This window comes from Girardinichthys multiradiatus, chromosome 5, assembly GCF_021462225.1.
Source record: "Girardinichthys multiradiatus isolate DD_20200921_A chromosome 5, DD_fGirMul_XY1, whole genome shotgun sequence".
NCBI classification, from domain to species: Eukaryota; Metazoa; Chordata; class Actinopteri; order Cyprinodontiformes; family Goodeidae; genus Girardinichthys; species Girardinichthys multiradiatus.
Window position 1 is genome coordinate 14,672,592 of NC_061798.1, and position 18,812 is coordinate 14,691,403.

The 18,812-nt window shown below is 40.2% G+C and overlaps 2 protein-coding genes across 3 annotated transcripts in view; one reads left to right on the top strand and one right to left on the bottom strand.

Annotated features, from left to right (window-relative positions):
• polq (polymerase (DNA directed), theta) overlaps positions 1-3,020 on the bottom strand; it is a 29,588-nt gene extending 26,568 nt beyond the window's left edge. Inside the window, exons 1-6 of the mRNA XM_047365943.1 lie at positions 2,633-3,020; positions 2,429-2,528; positions 1,867-2,339; positions 1,545-1,780; positions 281-457; positions 58-188 (exon numbers count right to left, since the gene is read on the bottom strand). Coding sequence (XP_047221899.1) covers positions 58-188; positions 281-457; positions 1,545-1,780; positions 1,867-2,339; positions 2,429-2,528; positions 2,633-2,697 — 1,182 coding nt within the window. The 5' untranslated portion in view covers positions 2,698-3,020. The remainder of the gene's footprint in view (positions 1-57; positions 189-280; positions 458-1,544; positions 1,781-1,866; positions 2,340-2,428; positions 2,529-2,632) is intronic.
• Positions 2,197-18,467, top strand: ptpn9b (protein tyrosine phosphatase non-receptor type 9b). Of its 2 annotated transcripts, none has more exons than XM_047365944.1 (13): positions 2,197-2,414; positions 7,179-7,322; positions 8,590-8,679; positions 8,909-9,033; positions 11,152-11,257; positions 11,361-11,471; positions 11,548-12,437; positions 12,559-12,655; positions 14,003-14,072; positions 15,648-15,726; positions 15,847-15,997; positions 16,202-16,409; positions 16,680-18,467. In XM_047365944.1, exons 1-13 carry the CDS (start codon positions 2,358-2,360, stop codon positions 16,901-16,903), a joined length of 2,352 nt encoding a protein of 783 aa, XP_047221900.1. In that variant the 5' UTR covers positions 2,197-2,357; the 3' UTR covers positions 16,904-18,467. The 2 variants fall into 2 exon arrangements, with proteins under 2 accessions (XP_047221900.1, XP_047221901.1); XM_047365945.1 differs by lacking the exon at positions 2,197-2,414 and adding an exon at positions 3,288-3,671.
• The last annotated feature ends 345 nt before the right edge of the window (positions 18,468-18,812 follow it).

An 18,812-nucleotide genomic window follows, 5' to 3' on the forward strand; every position in this document is an offset into this window, starting at 1 on the left:
ACAAACATACCATATGAAAAAAATAACGTGCATGCATTTTTTTTCTCTCCCCCTCACCTGAAGGTAATGCATCTTTTCTTTGGCCACAGAAACAAATGGCAGAATGAAAAGTGCTTTTCTTTTCGTCTCCAGCACGCGCTTTAGGATCAGCAACTCCGAAACCAGAGTTTTGCCAGCACTGGTGGGTGCTTCATTTAAAAACAAATATATGGCGAAATAAAATGAGAAAACGGTGCCACGGTCTGGGAGTTACAATGAAGAGAAATATTGCTACCCTCACCTGAGTACACAAGGTTTCCCCCATGCAGCACATGTCCAACGGTGAGGCACTGAGCCTGCCATTCAAACATCTGAGTGACTCCGTGTTTCTGGTAGCGCTCTAGAACAGGCTTCGGTAACCCCCAGCTGGATAACAGCAGCTTCTCAGCCTGCTGTTCAGGAGCACACAACGCAACGCCTGTGGAAGAGTTCAAAACCGTCACTGCATGATACTGATTTATACTATTCAACGGAGTCTTAAGGACTGAGTCAGCAAAGTGGTCCTCTGCTCTTAAAACTCCAGGTTCATTTTGTTCTCAGATTTATTTTGTTACATTTATTGCTTTAATAAATGTGATGATTAAAATATATTAGTATAAGGTATTAGTATTCGCTGGCCGTTCGATCGGTGCACCCCTAATAGTAATAATAAATAACCTTATAACACATGAAAGTGTCAGTTATAAAAATTAAAAAAAATCAGTATCGGCCAAAATCGGAAACGGCAGGTCAGGCTTTTTAAAGATCAGTTATCAGTGATCGGCTAGAACTGCAATCAGTGCACCCCTAATTAGTAATTAGTAATCTATTGCAGTGGTTTTTGGCAATAGATTGTTTATTGCCTTATTATTGCCCTGTATTTAGCATCAACCATCTTCACATCAACTCTGGCCAGCTTCTCATTCTCTGCTGGACAAAAATATATTTATATGAAGTTTGTGGATGTAACGTGTCAAAACGTGGAAAAGTTCAAGGGGTATGAATACTTCTTCAAGGCACTGTATTACAACACAGTGTCTCTCATTCATTTTCTTACACCTTAATGATAATATAGCCTGGTCCCATGTAGGACTGCATTATTTTTGCAGGTCGATTAATCTGCTGACTATTTTTTTCGATTAAATGATTCATAATTGGATAGCAAAAGGTGCTTAATGGGATGTTTTTTCCAAAATTGAAGCTAGGTGAAGCTAAAACTTTGCCACTTGGGGAGTTTTGGATAGAGTATATTTACAGACTAAAAAGGTTTTTCATCTTAAATACAAAATGTATATTCTTTGTACAATTTTGGCCTAACTACTGCTCTGAGTGGATTGTTCTGTCAGCAAATGGCATGTTTTAGAGTCTGTACACTCCAGTTAACGATTATTCTATTACTAAATTAGTTGACGATTATTTCAATAATCTATTAATCACAATAAATTGTTTCAGCCCTAGTTCAATGTAAAAAAAAAAAAAAAAAGATCAAAACAGATGAATAAAGTAAGACATAAAATCCACCTAACCTGGGGGCGGAAGTGTGTTGCTGAGAGTGCTGAGTTCCAGGCCGCTGGGCACCGTGAGCACAGAGGCAGATTGATTCTGTAACGAATTTGGACGTTTGGTCCTCCGCCTACCTGCTGCAAGACAGGTGGGGCTGAATAAAATATAGTCCGTAGATACATCCAGAGGCGGATTGGAGTTCTTGCTGGAGTTATCTTTGTAATCAGATGGAGGAGATCTACTTCTTCTGGGCTTCTGCCTATATTTAAACACAAGAGAGTAGGGGATGTCATGGAGAAGACTAAAATAAAGCCAAAGCAGAATGGTCTCTCCGCTAAGACTTACTTGCCAGGACTGCCTGCTTTTTGACCATTGTGTGTTTCTTTACAGAGAAGAGCGCTGACAGAGGCAGGAACATCATTTGAATGGTTATTCTGTTGGTTTCTCCGAGAATGGTCAACTTCACCAGAGTCCTCACCAAAGAGAAGCTTCTGAGCCAGGTCTTTGCAGTCCGCTCTCCATCCAGGTCTGTTAGAATCCCCTCGAGATTTACAGCCTTTCTGCTGAGGATTATCCCCCCCATTTGTGTGAGGAAGAGAATCCCATTCCCTCTCCTTCATCTTTGGAGAGTTTCCCTCCATCTCACTGTGTGCAGTGTGTGTAGTGGGTCGTGGAGAAGGAAATGCATCTGAATTCTGTTTTCTCTTAACATCCATTTTAACTTCGCCCTTCGAAAGATCAACAGCATCCAGAACCTGTAGCATCTCTTCATCAAGAGCTAAAGTGGATTCACCCAATGGAAGTGGAGCTCCTCCACCCTGACAAAAAGAAATATTATGTGCCTTCCTGGTCAGGTTCGACCCAAAACAGTTAGAGATGGCAGAGAAAATAAGGTATTGTCACTCACCATGAGGCTATCTTTGCTAATGCTCTGTGCTCTATTTATTTGGCCTGAAGTTTTCTGCAGCAGCCTTCCTCCTTCTGATGGGTCATTGTTGCCCTGGATGCTGTGTTTAGAAATAAAGCTTTATTTTAACAGACATGTTGTTTGTATAACACTACAAGGCAGCAATAAGAACCAGAATTCAACAGTACAGCAATCTGAGCGTACCTTGTCTTCTTCTTGATCTGGTGCTGTCCCAGGTAACTTTTCTTTTTCAGGGGACCCGAGGTCATTCTGAAGATTTCATAACTAACATGACACACGTCTAAGTTATGTATAAACTGTAATTATAAATTATAAACTGTCTCTTTATGCCTTTGTTTATGTCTCTTGCAACAACAGTTGAAAGAGACATAAACACGCACCGCTATCTAGATATTTGTTTTGGTTGCTAAGTATAAACGCTCCGCTAGCAAAACAAACATCAAATTAAAATTACCGCCGGAGTGCCATCCCTGTGTTCCACTAAAACTGTCCGACTGAATCTTGGCTGCTCCTTACAACGGTTCCGCAAACAAATGTGTAATGGTAATAAATGCGGACGAAATGTTAAAATGATCGATACTTTGACATTATGTGAATCAACAATGTCAACGAACATTGTATTATATAATTTTATTTTATATTTTTACTTTTATTAAACAAGAAATGTTGATATTTTCATTTGAATCCCTACCGTATATAATAATTTTTCGAAACTGCACGCCAACCAGTGGTCGTGTAAAAAAATAAACAATTTTATATGATATTATTTATGAAGGCAATACATCATAAACAGCATCTGTGGATAAATGCATTTTAAAATATTTTAAAAATACACAAATGTCTGGTAGACACCATAGACTTAAAAAAAAAAAACATTGTTGAAAAAATAATAAGACTTTTTTTGCAACGGTCTAAACCAGGGTAGGTAGTGCTCTGACCTTCTCGCATCGATTTGCATTACTTATTTGGTCTCGAGTTGCTGCGTAGAAGTCAATAAGAGATATTACTTTTGCCTCGCTGTTTTTCATAATTTCTAATCGACTCGATGCTCTGTTGGAAAATAGTCCTAAGTAGACTGCCATTAAATGCACAGAGTCCAGGCCAGGCGAGCCTCGTCTCGTTTGTCTGACTCTGGGCGTGAACGAGCGGCCGGTGGGCGCGCCCGCTGCGACGTTGCGGAGGCTTCAAGATGGCGGAAGCCTTGACAACTGAGGAGCAGCTGGTAAGGGTTTCTTTACGATTTTTTCCCATTGTCTCCGTTTCATGTTCGGCGTGTTATACCTATCATCATCAGTTTTATCTCCCACCGACAGCATTTAAAAATATATCGTATCAAGTAATTGGTTCTGGGTATAATAGAGTGATAAATAGTTGTGGGCCGTCTGTTCGCTCTCCTACTCTACTGACTCCCGTGTGACTGACAGGAGTTAGCATGTGTGTTAGCCCGATGGCGTTTTCTTGTAGTAAAGGGGAGAAATTAGCCGGTACTGTGTCTGTATGCTTTATAACCCTAAGTTGGCGTGACCCAAATACATGTGTTCATAATGCATATACTGACGTAACATTTTAACTTATGCGTTTAACAATAAGCGTGTGTAGTTGTGCTTTATGTTTGTTAACGTAGAGATTCAGCTACCACATGTAACCTAGCCTTTAGCCTAAAGCTAACAGCTATTGTTGACTTGCCTGGAATCTCCTCGACAGCTGCTCTGGTGGAGTTTAAACATTTCTAGAGACTACATTCTAAATTATGAAATTATAAACAATTGTTTGCTTTAATTGTAAAATTTCAACGTATACAGCGACAGACTGGAAACAGACCCAAACCCATTTTACCAAGCGACACTCTGTCTGTCGGATAGTACTATCATGAATTCACCGAAATGATACTCGGGTTCCTAGAGTTGTTGTTGCCGTCGCTTTCTTTTGAAGTTCTTGGTATTGACATTGTCGCCACATGTCAGAAGTCACAATGAGTCTGAGATATCAGTGTTGTTTTTGATTGCTGGCTTTGCTCGTCATCGTTACAAATGGCGGGATTGCTGCTCAGTTTTCCCTAAGCTTCCCAGATGTTTATGGCCAACATCATCTCTCATTACCTGTGGCATGAATTCGCTTAATGACCGCTGAGCTATTTCTGAAGTATCTAGAACATGTTGCCTTCTTTGATCGTCCTGTGAGTGCTGGAGAGCATCCTGGTCCTGATGTTTACAGTAGGAAAATAGGCTCTTCTCTTTACAGCACTGACGTTGGTTTTTCTTTCACAAAGCAGGGAGTATCAAATCACATTGCTTGTGCTGTATGTGGCTCATAGTTCAGGGTGAGAATTATTCCACGACATGTCGAGCCAGGGGTTAAGTTTCTTTTCCTGAATGTGAAAGCAGACCTATACAATTCAGAAATCTTTTTCAGTAAACTGAGTTCTTCGGTTGTTTGTTTTTTCATTCTAATGTTGATGTCTACTTGTTTACTCATATCCGGTGCAAGAGTTCATAGGACAAAAGCCACACATTTAACTGAAACTATCCTGGTGCAAAACTGTGAGAACAACAGACATTTAAATGTACAGCAAGTGCAGTGCCACAAAATGTTCTACATCTAAAAATCAGCGTTACTGCCAAACAACTTTTAGCACAGGCCTGTTATTGGCTCGCGATAAAGGCTTGGTTTAGTAATCTGATCAGTCTGTATTTTCTGGAAAATATTTACCAGTCTGTTCAACTGATAAAGTGACAAACACATTATTTTAAGAATGTGTATAGAACTTTTTAAATGGTGAATAGCTTGAGTGTAATATTTTTCAGTAAGTTAAGCAACAATTAATTTCTAGTTTTTTGTTTTGTTTTTTTACATATAAACATTGGGTGAAGGAAACCAGCACTAACATCAAAATGAAATGAAACAAATACTCGTCTAAAATTACATGTGTACACACACACACACACACACACAAAATGTAAATTATAATGGGTCTAATTTGGATAGACATTTATTGCTACCTTGGCTTTCTGAAAACGAGTAGTATACATTTTTGGGCTTGGCAGGTCTTTTCCTTTCTTTTAGGTGAAATTGTGTTTAGTAACCTTTAAATGGTAACGGTTGTTACAGGTGAAAAACACTGGACTGAAGCCAGTGTCTGATCTGAGGTTCTGATCCAGCATTTCAGTCCTTGCCCCAGCCAAATCATAGAATACAAAGCAGAGATTGACTTCAGCTTGGCTGTGAAATCTTAATACAAAGTCAGGTTGGCATTATTGCTCAGTTATTTAGTGAAATTTAATAAGGAAATTCGGGGGAAGATCTAAAAGGGAATATTGTGTACTTACTTTAGATCAGCTTGACTTGTGGTGCCGTAAATATTATCAGGCTCATCTTAAGTTAAATTTAATTGACAGTGGTGCGGCGAGTTAATAGTAAGTAAAATCTACATTCAGGGGTCTGAAATCCTAATACAATATTCTTCCCAAGCTGAATAGATGCTGCAGAATAAATCTCATTCCCTACAAATCCCTATTAGTTAGGCAGGATGAGAACTACATTCCCTACCTGAATTTGCATTATTAAATACATCACTGTTAAAACATGTTTTTAGGTAAAGAATTATGGTTTTATGTCAAATTAAATCTTGTTGCTTTTCTGTGAAATTGATTTTTAAGATTGTGGCTCGTATACCAAAACTGGCAAAAACAAAAGACTCTAAGGTAAATTGACTGAACTTATGTAGCGCCTTTCCAGTCATACTGATCGCTCAAAGCGCTTTACACTAGAGCCACATTCATACACGACACACAGATCGGTAGGCAATTTGAGGTTAAGTGCCTTGCCCAGGGCACATCAACATGTGGCAGGAGGAAGTTGGAATCTAACCCACAACCCTCCGATTGCAAGACGACCACTCTTCTCACTGAGAAGAGCGTTTTAACTGTGACACAGTCTTCACTCTCTCTGCCATTCAGACTTTCAGACTTCTATTTCCTTATACCTCTGCCAATATTTGTACTTTAAAGTGGGTAGAGAATAGTTTTTTTTATTGCATTATTCTATTTGTACTCTTTTTGTACTGAACAGATGATCACTATGGTTATCTTTTACTTGCTTTTACATTAAGGATATCTTGGCCATTAGAGGCAGAACAACTAGCATTAGTACTTCTGCCACAAAATATTTTGGTTTCTGTAGACCTAGAATTTTCTTGTCTAATCTATCAGACTATTTAGAATGGTTGCTTGCTTTTTCTCAGCGATGACATGGAGCAAATGTTCACTCAGATCAACTCTTTATCAATCCTTAATTTAGAATTAAATTTGACCAGAAGGTTTGGAATGTAAGTTGCTTTTAAGAGTTGTCATTTGTGCCAAAACGCACCGTCGATATGCTATGGATTCAACAAGGCATCCTTCTGTTAGTGTGGCCCGTGAAAGATTGTGTTCAGTGAAGCTCTTTCTGGCTTCATGATTGGAGGATCAATACGTCCTAGTCTGGAAACGGCAGGCTGAGTGTTGTCATACAAGCTGCTATCTGTATCGTACATACATGTAACTTTAGGTAGAGATCTAGAGGCTGATCTGTTTATAACGCTACCCTCCACCCACCCTTTAGATTTCATCCTCTGTTTTCTACTCCCGCTTTGCTTCAATTACCAACTTTAATTCATTCCCGATCCTAATGGATAATATTCCTCTATTGATGCTGTTAATTGTTGGCCTTTTCTGTTTCTCATGTTTGTCAGGCTGTGGAGGAGTTCCTGAGAAAAGTGAGGAGCAGGGAGCTCCCCCACAGTGCTGGGCTCGTCTCCCAGCCTACAGCTGTTAAGTTCCTTATGGCCCGCAAGTTTGACGTCTCCAGGGCCAACGATCTGTTCCAGGCATACAAGGTATGGCAGTGTTTTGTTTCGCTGTCATGTCTGGCCCGTATTTACTTAATTGCACTTGATTATTGAAGGAAAATACACCAAAAAAAAAACCCAATAAAAAACAGTTTGAGTTTTTGTTTTTTATTTCATTCACAGAATGTTTGACATTGTGTGCCATTTTCTCTAAGAAATCCTAGTCTTTCTCCCCAAAAAACTGTTACAAACAGCAGAATATCTGTGCCAGTGTGGACATAGCCTGTATGTTATGGTAAAATATGTGCTGTTATTAGTTCAGAACCTATATGCCAGTAGTGTGTTTTTTAAACAATACTGAGAAACTATTTGTCTAATTCAATGACTTTTAACCACAACTAATGTATAATGTGATGATTGTCCATTTCAGAAGAAATGAGCTTTGCTTTGTGTTCCGGCAAACTGTAGTTTGGTCCATTTAGACACTGTTCAGCAGATCTCAGTAGCTCACATGAACTGCACTAAATTAACTGGTTGGTTTTAATCATGCTGAGCTGCATAGATTTGCGACTCCTTGCAGAGAAATGGAAATGTTTATCCACCAACTCTGTTTTGTAAATTGTGCTATTAGATTGTCACAGTCCTATTTGTGGTAATTCTGGGTACTCTGCAACGATTCTGCCCCAAATCAACCAATGAACCATTTGTTTACTGGTGTTAGTCCTTTAACCCCAGTCTCTTCTGGTTTCTGCATAATCCCTCCGCTGTGGGATGTTAGTGCTACTCTTTGCTGTGGAACCCTAACTACATGCGGATGCAGACTTTTAATGACCAGGGTTGTAGGTCCTTCAGTCCTTAGAGGTCCAGTCTCTGAGGTGCTGTGCAGCCCTCTGATGGTTATAATGCTGTTCACACACCACATCCAGTTTTTCTAGATCTGTGTATTCAGAGTGTAGTTCAAATTCTGGCAGCCAGAGAAATATCCTTTCCTGTGAAAAACAAAGCTTGTAGTTGTCTGCTGCACTGCTAGTTTGAGTCCAATATGTGGTAGCAGACCTATTTATAGCATTTTAGTGTTTGTGCTGTGAATAGCGTTTGCTTTCCTTAAATATTTACTAGCTCCCTTTTGAATCCCTGATTTGAGGCCCTAGAATCTTCAGCATTAGACCTTAACCCTTTAGTACATTATGTTTCTCAGCCTTGTTGTCATGTTTGAAGCTACTTCTGTTCAACATGTTTCTAATTGCTTTTCTCATCTTTAAATGACTGCTGCAAAAAATAAATGACATGACTGTCCATCCTGTGTTGTGATTAGAATACCCGGATCAAAGAGGGCATCATCAATATAAACCCAGACGAGGAGCCCCTCCGCTCTGAGCTGCTGAGTGGCAAATTTACAGTCCTGGTCAGTACTAATGCAGCTGCTGACACATGATACAAAGGATCTTGAGTTTTTCTTCATAAAGTTACACATTAGTATAAAAAAGAACAGCATTTTGAGGACGTTGTGGATGTTGTGTGCAGATGTGATTTAACATGTAGAGAGCAACGACATCAGTTTAACTTGATTAATGCGTGCTGTTTTTGTTTGGATTCTTCTTGTTTTTCAATGACCTGTTGATGGTTCACACCAGCCCGGCCGAGACGCTAAGGGTGCTGCTCTAGCACTGTTCACTGCTCGCCTCCATCGACCAGACATCACCACCCACAAAGCTGTTCTGCAGGCCATCATCTATCAGCTGGATAAAGCCATAGAGAGGTAAAGCACTGTTGTGAAGTTGAATGAAAGGCCTGTTCAGATCTGATATAAACATGTCTGCTTGCTGATCCGATTGTTAATGATACCACCCTAACAGCGACCCTTAACGGCTGGCAATAACATCTGTCCTGAGTGATCAGATCCCAGCCTCCTGCTTTCCATGCAAAAAAAACAAAAAAACAACAAGAAGGAGCCAGGTCACAGATGTGTCTGTAACACCAGATACTTGAACTAAATTTTATTTGGACATCGACAAGAATCAGATTCATGTATGTGGAGTGATTTTTGTTACCGGCATTTTATAAGCCTACGTGTGTTCTTTTAACAGATAGGATGTGAGGAAACAGAGCAAATAATGTGAGATATTCAAAGCTCAGCATCAGCACACAGATTTTAATTCATAAAATAACAAAGTTGACGGCTCACATCCACAACATTTGGAATAGGCTCACCATAAAGAGGCGCACCATAGTCCTACAGTCTTCCCCTTCTCTCTCCGCCCTACGTCCTGTCTGATTACTGTACAATAAAGGCCACTTGGGTGAAAAAAATCTTTAAAAAAGAAGTGATATACATTTAAGGACACTACACTATTTTGCGCTTTGCAGGAGTAATTTTACCACAAACAGCAAACTACATATGAAAAAAAACTCCCTCAACCTTACAACATCCTGATATCAGGTAATCAATAAAATCCAGATTAAGATGCTTTTTTTTACTGAGGAGAATTTAAATAATTAAGCCCTGGCCTTACTGATCTTATCCTTTTTCTCCTCTTTCAGATAGCTGTATTATCACTTTTAAATGGGCTTCCAGCAGGGCTGAACGATCTCCCCCTAACAGCAAAGTTAGAGATGTTGAAGTTTTATTTCTTTGATTTCAAATTTCTGAGAGTTGTCCTGGTAACCCTACCCCAATTTAAAAATCTTAAAAGTGTGGCCCTGACATGTTTTCAGCCCCTGTAGATCAACATTTTGTAGAACCAACTTTTTTCTACAGTTTTACCTTCAAGTCATCTGGAGCATGTCTCTACTAGCTTTGCACAACTCACTGAAATATTTACACATCTCAGCAAAATAGCTCCAGTTCAGTCAGATTGGAGGGAGCGTGTGTGTGAACGCTGATTGTAAATTATTGCCACAGATTCTCCGTTGGATTAAGGTCTGAATTTCCACTGGACAATTATAACACATGAATATGCTTCGATCTAAACTGTTCCACTGTAGCTCTAGCTATATGTTTAGGGTCATTGTTCTCTGCTCTCAAGTCTTTTGCGGGCTCCTACAGGTTTTCTGCTGCTGTCTTTATGTGGGCAGGTCATTTCACCGCTGTCCCATTGAAAAACTTTGGAAAATATCCTGTGGTCGACAGCACAAGTGAACAACACCGCAAACACAATCCCACTAAGCATGTGGCTTCAGTCTGTGAAGCAGGCATCAGTCATTAGACGTTACAAAATAAAAGCATACTTGCAAATCGGAATATGCCTAAACAGTAATGTAAGGAAATAAATGGTTTTTCTTTCTTACAGCTTTTTTGTGATCTTTTGCCAACTTTGTAACTGAACGATATACTTAACACACTGCACAGCCCTATTCTGTTCTTCAATGATGTTTGTTATATCAAGACTAAATTACATACAGATGGGCTCTATTTGATTAATTAGGTGACTTCTGTATGTAGTTTGTTGCAGCTACAGACAGCTACATTGGGAACACTTTGCCTCCAGCTTCAGCGCTACACCATGCGCTGCCCAGGAGTTTTACATAGGGGTGTTAGACTAAAGAGGGATATATAAAAATGCATCCCATATCTTTCAGAGTTTTCTTTGTTTAAAAAAAAAAAAAAACTTAAATCCTGTATCATTTTGCTTCCACCTCAGTTATGTGTTACTTTGTGTTGGTCTGTAGCACAAAATATCTAAGTTTGTTAGAAAAATGTCAAAGGAGCAGGGAATCATGGGTAATGAATACTATTGCGAAGAAATATAAACACATCTAGTGTATCAGCAAAGGCCTGTCATTTTTTTTTCAAATACTTTAAAATGACCATTGATGCCTAGTCTAACTTTTTCAGTCTTGCTCTTGTTTTCATGTGAAATTGTGAATTTCTTTGCAGTGCGCAAACTCAACGAGACGGACTCATATTTATTTATGATATGACAAACTCAAGTTATGGAAATTTCGACTATGAGCTCTGTGTCAAGATTCTGAATTTGCTCAAGGTAAATACGCACCTCTTTGTGTGTTATTTATTTATACATTTGTGGGTTTTGTTTTTATAAGAAGCTCTTTTTATTATTTTGTGTGTTTCCTTGCATTCCCCAGGGGGCATTTCCTGCTCGATTAAAATGTGTCTTCATTGTGTCGTCCCCACTTTGGTTTCGAGCGCCGTTCGCAGTTCTTCGCCTTTTTGTCAGAGAAAAGCTGAGGGAACGGGTATGTCCATATATTGTCCTGGGTTCACAGTCAGGGTCAGGTGGTAGTTGATTATGTAGCATTATTCTTTTCCCAGGTATCAACAGTGAAAGCTCACGAGTTGGTCAGTCATATCCCAGTCTCCTCCCTCCCTGAACATCTTGGTGGGACGTCCCAGTACAGCCACGTGGCCTGGATCCAGTCCTGTGTAAACATGCAGACCAACTCTGTTCAGGGTGACACACAAGAACATGACACACATGATTGTGTGGGAAGCTTGTTGCGCTCTTACAGCTTGGACAATAGCAACACAAGCGTTGGTACAGTGCCTTCCCACAACCACCAGGGTACCGAACGAGCCGTGGCTAATGCCAACTGCTATGACGACAACAATGCTAACCCTCAGAACCACGTGGCTGGTGTGGAGGGCAGGACTCGAGGCCCAGGACAGTACCAACAAGGCTCCAACTCTGGCACAGACAAGTCCCAGGGGAACCACCAGCACTGGAATGGTTCAGCTTTGGGCGTAGCCAACACAGGTGTTGGCAGTCCCAATTCGAACGTGAATGGTCGTGGCCACCGAGCTCCTCCCCAGTCAGACACTCCCCCCAACACGCCGTTATCGCAGAAAGCTGATGACGACACAGCAGCTGGCGATCCAACAATCCCTGCCAACAGGTCTCGGAATGAGGTTCTGAAGGAGGAGGATGAGGAAGAGCAGGAAAGGGTGCCTCCGTTGCCACAGAAAGCTCTGCCTCGCCCACCCAACCAGCCTTCATCGCAGTCTCCGCCTCTTTCTTCATCGTGGGGTCCAGATGATGATGACGAGAATCGCTACACGGAGGTATCTGTTCACATACCGGACCAGGGAGGTATGACTGTGCATGAGCTAGTGGAGTATGTGAAGAGAAAGAAGAAAAAGGGGATCTATCAGGAGTACGAGGACATCCGTAAGGAGCCTCCAGCAGGCACCTTCGACTATTCTAGGTAAGACTTGATCCGTTCTCTGCTGTGTGTCTCTAGCTCTGCTGGTTTCAGAAAACTATCCAGACAGGCAAGTCCGCACTAGTCCATATAACCTCAGTCTAAACTTAAATTGTCTTTGCAGGAAAATGTCAAATCAGATTAAGAACCGCTACAGTGATGTCCTGTGCCTGGACCAGTCACGGGTCAGGCTCTGTCAGCTATGTGATGATGAAGACGAGGTAATACTCCTGTCTTTTTTGTCTCTTACTTAATAGTTTGTCCTATTTGATTTTCTGATGAATACATGTGAGTTAATATTCTGACAGAATCTGCAGATATTTCAAATAAAAATTTATATATAGCTTTTATAGTATTAATGACCCTTAACCTTTCACATTTTGCCTGGTCACCACCACAGACTTTATTATATTTTATTGGTATTTTATGTGTGAGCACACAAAGTAGTGCATCATTGTAAAGTGTTAAAATAAAAAGATGAAGATTTTTCTATTTTTTTTTTTTTACATATAAGACCCAGAAAAGTGTGAATTCAGCCCCTGATTAATCTGTACTTCTCTTTGGAATTACACCAGCGAGTCTTTAGGGTCCTCTCTTCCAGCTTTGCTGTGCTATAGACTTGCATTCTTGCCCATTTATCTTTGAAAAGTAGTCCATGTTCAGTCAGGTTGGATAAAGAACGTCTGTGAACATCCATTTTGAAGCCTCGCCACAGATTCTCATTTGGATTTAGCCTGGACATTGACTGGGCCTGTCTAACACATGCTACTGAGACTGTGTGTTTTGGACCGTCATACTGGAAGGTGAACCTCCACCCCAGTTTTAAGTGTTTAGTAGCCTCGTGTCCCGTGTTTAGCTTCATCCATCTTCCCATCAACTCTGACAACTTTCCTTGGCTCTGCTGAAGAATTGCATCCCCATAGCATAATGCTGCCACCACGTTTCACCGAGGGGACGAGTTGTTGAGGGTGGTGTGAAGTGTCATCTAACCGAGCAGATTTTTTCTACGTCTGCTGTCTCCCCAACAATGCTTATTGCAAACTCCCAAAACGTCTCTAAATCCCTTATAGACTGCTTAACTAACAGTTGTTCTGTCAACTGATTCTTACATCTGAGCTGTGGATCTCTGCAGCTCCTCCAAAGTTACCATGGGCCTCTCGGTTGCTTCTCTGATTAATGCTCTCCTTGCCAGTTCACTCATGTTGGGTTTCTTGAAATAGTTCTCTGTGGGATGTTCAAAGCTTGCAGTGGATTTTATTTAGGGGTAACCATATATTGAGGCTAAATGCAAATACACAGACATTTTTAGATTCTTTGAATATTTTGACAGCCACATATAATGTTCCTTCTGCTTCAGAATTACAGTCTACTTTGTGTTGTCCTCTCACATAACATCCCAGTAAAATACTTTGAGGTCTGTGTTTGTAACACGTTTTTACTCTGGTATAGCTGTTTGTCACATCAGTCTCCGAGTCTGTTTATCTACTCCGTATTATAAGACATTTCAAATATATTCCCCTGCAAGAGGCTGTAGGTTGTAACCCTGACTTATCTGGTTTGTTTTGCAGACATCAGATTACATAAACGCCAGTTTCATGGATGGGTACAAGAGAAGCAATGCCTACATCGCTACTCAAGGTTAGAGACTGTTTGGTTTTCTTCATGCCAGTTTTGCCAAAGAAATTGTAGTCCAATATTAAAGGAATGCCAACCTGTGTTGGCGACTGATGTAATATAACCCAGTGAAAGCAGTGAGTGGCGGTCTGCTGCACCATCGGATGAACACTAGGGATCAACAGTACACAGAAAGCACAGTTTGGACCACAGCTTGGCTTCGAATTCATTCACCATTAATATTTTTACATTAAGGGAAACAAACAGTGATATGTTTTATTTTAATTTTATTCAACAGTAAATGTATTGAACAGAAAAACACCTGCCTTAAATTAATAAGTGCTTTAAAAAACACAAACATTAAAGTGAAATTTGGTTGTTGTTTTTAGACTAGCACTACCATCAGCAGTGAGGGCAGTAGCTGAAGCTTTGGTTAAGTCATGAACAGCTGCAGCTTGAATTTGCTTATATGAAGGTGGTAAAACATGATGGTTAAATTGATGAGCAGAGGGAACTTTGTATCATGACTATTCGTTTCAAAACCTATGTTATGTGACCTGGAGCACTGGAATAACAGAAGCCCATTGCTTGTTCTTCCTGCTGCTTGTTGTATTACTGCCTGTTACGTGGTGAGAGCATACATCACCTGCCTGTTACGTGTCTTCTGGAAACCGCAAAGAGAGCTGCACTCCTTGCTGTTTACAGTGGATGTAATGTGTGTGTGTGTGGCTCTGAAAACATAAAAGCTGCTAGTCTTTTCCTCTTGCCAGTTGGGGCTAATAAATCTTTCTCAGAAAGTTGAGTAGTTCCCATTTGTAGCTAAATCCAATCTGAAATGCCATTGTCTTTATCAAGATTGTCCACGTGCTCTGTTTGAAACGGCGTTCATCAAGTTGGAAAATTCCGCCATACAAAGACACATTTAGTGATTTGTTAAGTTAAACTATCTCTCTGCACCGTGATCCTCTACAGAAACTGAGAATACAGAGGAATGGTCAAATGTTGACTAGGATGGGATTTTGTTCTTTAACGCAATGACTTGGCATTTAGTTGGTTAGGAAAAACCAGACTGTTGCTGTATTATGCATTACATTTTACTGTAATCTATTTCTGATATTGGGATTGGTCTAATCAGAAAAGCACTTCAACTTTTGTCATATTTTAGTTAAACATTGTTCCTCCTGAAGCTAAATGTTTACCCAGAAACCTTAGCACAAGGGTCGTCCACCAAAATGTCATTTTGTCCTCACCACTAAAACAATAAAGCTGCAAAACCTTCTTGGCTTTTGGGCAAAATATTACTTGTCAATGTTTTGAAGTACATCTTTTTTTCAGTAGCTGAAAAACCCCACTATTTTTTTTTAGGTGTTTAATAAAATAAAAACAGACTTTTACAGCAAGATAATATATACTTTCCTGATTAAAATGGGGCCATTTTATTGCTTTCCATATTATTAATTGTAGCCCACTGTAAAAAAATATAATTAGCAGTGATTAAAGAACTAAACAAAAACAAAACCTTTTGATTCTGTTGTGAAAAGTGTATTAAAACGAACTTCTATCAGCTACATGCAACGTTTTTTACTTTCTGTTCTTCAGGTCCGTTGCCAAAAACATTTGTGGACTTCTGGCGGATGGTGTGGGAGCAGATGGTACTTATTATTGTCATGACCACCAGGTGAGCTTTTTATAATGTCTACTGCTGCTTCGTGTGTTATTAAACTTTCCTGGAGCGTGTATTAAGAATCAGAAGTGATGGGTTAAATAATAGGAAAGCCTGTAACCTGGTTTTTCTCAGGGTTGTGGAGCGCGGACGTGTCAAATGTGGTCAGTACTGGCCTCTTGAGGAGGGTAGGACTGAGCAGCATGGATACTTCATGGTTAAGAACACACACATCCAGGTGTTTCAGGACTTTAAACTCTCCTATCTTGAACTTTACAACACACAGGTAAATCAGAGGCTTGGATACATTTAAAGCCAATTTTGATTTATTAAAGATAAAAAAAACACAACAATCAGCTTTGAGGAGCTTGTAAGATAGATTTTTGTATATTAGCACAGTCAGTTTGAAAGATCTTACTATCTCCATTATATTAAAAGCTGTTTTTTTTGTTTTGTTGTTTTTCTACATCTGCTGGATATCTTTTTGTAGTCCGGAGAGAAACGGGAAGTTTGTCATTACCTCTATGTCAGCTGGCCAGACTTTGGGGTGCCTAAAAGTGCTTCTGCTATGTTGGACTTTCGTGAGCATGTACTTGAAAGGAGGAGGGCAGCAGTCCAAAGCCTGGGATCCAGCTGGAGGGGCCCTCCAGGGGGCCCTTCTGTGGTCGTGCATTGTAGTGCTGGCATCGGACGTACAGGTAAACACATTACTTTTGCCAAGTCGTCTCACCCAGTAACGCTTACAGTTACTGTAAGCTAAGAGGAAACTGGAAGTTGATGCCATGTCATGATGAATTTCACATGATTAGATTAGAATTAGTTTAACATATTAAATTTAAGGGATTAATGCATTTATACTTAAATTCACCATAAACTATTTTTATATCTATCATGAATTTTACCTGTATTTAGTTTTGTTTTCTTTTGAGTGTTGCTTCTTTATCTCTTCTTCCCTCCCTCTTCCTCAGGCACGTTCTGCACACTCGACATCTGCCTGTCACAGCTGGAGGACGTAGGCACAGTAAATATTCATCAGACGGTGCGGAGGATGCGCACACAGAGGGCTTTCAGCATCCAGACATGGGACCAGTATTATTTTTGCTATACTGCCGTCATAGAGTACGCCCAGCGCCATGGGAGACTGAGCCCAGTGCAGTGGTCTGACTCAGAGCCAGAGACAGACAGCGAGTGAGACACACTTGCACAGATGGTTAGCTGAACATGAACAGAAGTCATAGGAATGAAAATCAGAGGAGCAGCGTTTCTTAGTAAAGGATGGAGGAGATCCCTTGACCATAAGAGAAAGAGAGAAAGGATAGCGGACTCCCATCAGTTGCTCTTCCTTCACACAGGATGCAGTTGAAGAGCCGGAGCAGAAAATGCAGTGCAGAGGCTATGCACTGCGTCAGCGATGAGCAAGCTGGCCTGCCAATATCATAGCTCCTTCTTATTAAGCAAACTACGGAGTGGAGGGGCTTGTCCTGCCCTCACACACGCCACGTTGACAAAAGCGTTGTACGACTTGTAGCATTTTTATATTGACTTGCACATTAGGAGTGATAAACTTGAACCTTACCCCGTGAAGCCCTCCAAATCCAAGTCTCAGTTCCTTTTTATATCTCTTATTGCTTTTCAAACAAGTTTGGTTACAGATGAAATGTGACGTGTGAAAAGGTGAAACTTGAAAACATTTCTCCTTTAGTTTTTGTTTTGTCTTCGCTCATAAGAAGAAATGGTTTTCAGTCACCCATTGGTCGTGACTGATTACTTTGCGAGCCATTTATTTCATTTTCATTTAATCCAACTTTTTCATATCCATTTTTTTCGATGACATAATTTTTATATGCGCTTCATATTTGTGCGTATTTAGACTAACTTTTTGAAGCCGAAGTCCCCACCCTGAATGCTTGGATGTACTCCTTCCTGAGATCTTATAGACTGAAACCTACATATATTCCTCTAACATACATGTATATTTTATTGCCCATAATAACATCCTCTGAAGTACAAGCTTAAAATGCCTAGTGGAGTTTAATTTACTTAACCTTGAGAGAGAAGATCTATGTAGCAAACCAGACTGAGAATAACTAGAGTTCTGGTTTTAAACATATTGTTTTTGTTGACTTTCCTGATAAGTCAGGTTCTAACATCAAATTGCTGATATTTGCTGTACGTGCATTAAGACTGGACGTTCTTGAATAATTTGGCCTTAACTCTATTCACTGCCTCAATCAAGGCCTGGGAGAAGTATTTATACCCCTTGAACTGTTTCACATTTCGTCACATTACAACCACAGCCTTCAGTGTGGTTTTTCCAGGGATTTTGTGTGATGGACCAAGACGAAGTAGTGCATAATTGTGAAGTAAAAGGAAGCACCTTTACTACAATCACACCAAGTCTTTTGGGTAATGCCTCTACCGGCTTTGCACATGTAGAGTGAAATTTATGCCAATTCTTCTTTGCCTAATAGCTGAAGCTCAGTCAGGTTGGATGGAAGGCATCTATGAACTGGATTTTGGTCTAGACCTCGACTGGGCCACTATCAAACATGAATATGCTTTGATGTAAACCACTCCAATGCATCTGTGGCTGTATTTAGGGTGGGTTGTACTGCTGGATGTTGCCCTGTAGTAAGCTCCATCTACAGGTCCTTCTCAAAATATTAGCATATTGTGATAAAGTTAATTATTTTCCATAATGTCATGATGAAAATTTAACATTCATATATTTTAGATTCATTGCACACTAACTGAAATATTTCAGGTCTTTTAATGTCTTAATACGGATGATTTTGGCATACAGCTCATGAAAACCCAAAATTCCTATCTCTCAAAATTAGCATATTTCATCCGACCAATAAAAGAAAAGTGTTTTTAATACAAAAAACGTCAACCTTCAAATAATCATGTACAGTTATGCACTCAATACTTGGTCGGGAATCCTTTTGCAGAAATGACTGCTTCAATGCGGCGTGGCATGGAGGCAATCAGCCTGTGGCACTGCTGAGGTCTTATGGAGGCCCAGGATGCTTCGATAGCGGCCTTTAGTTCATCCAGAGTGTTGGGTCTTGAGTCTCTCAACGTTCTCTTCACAATATCCC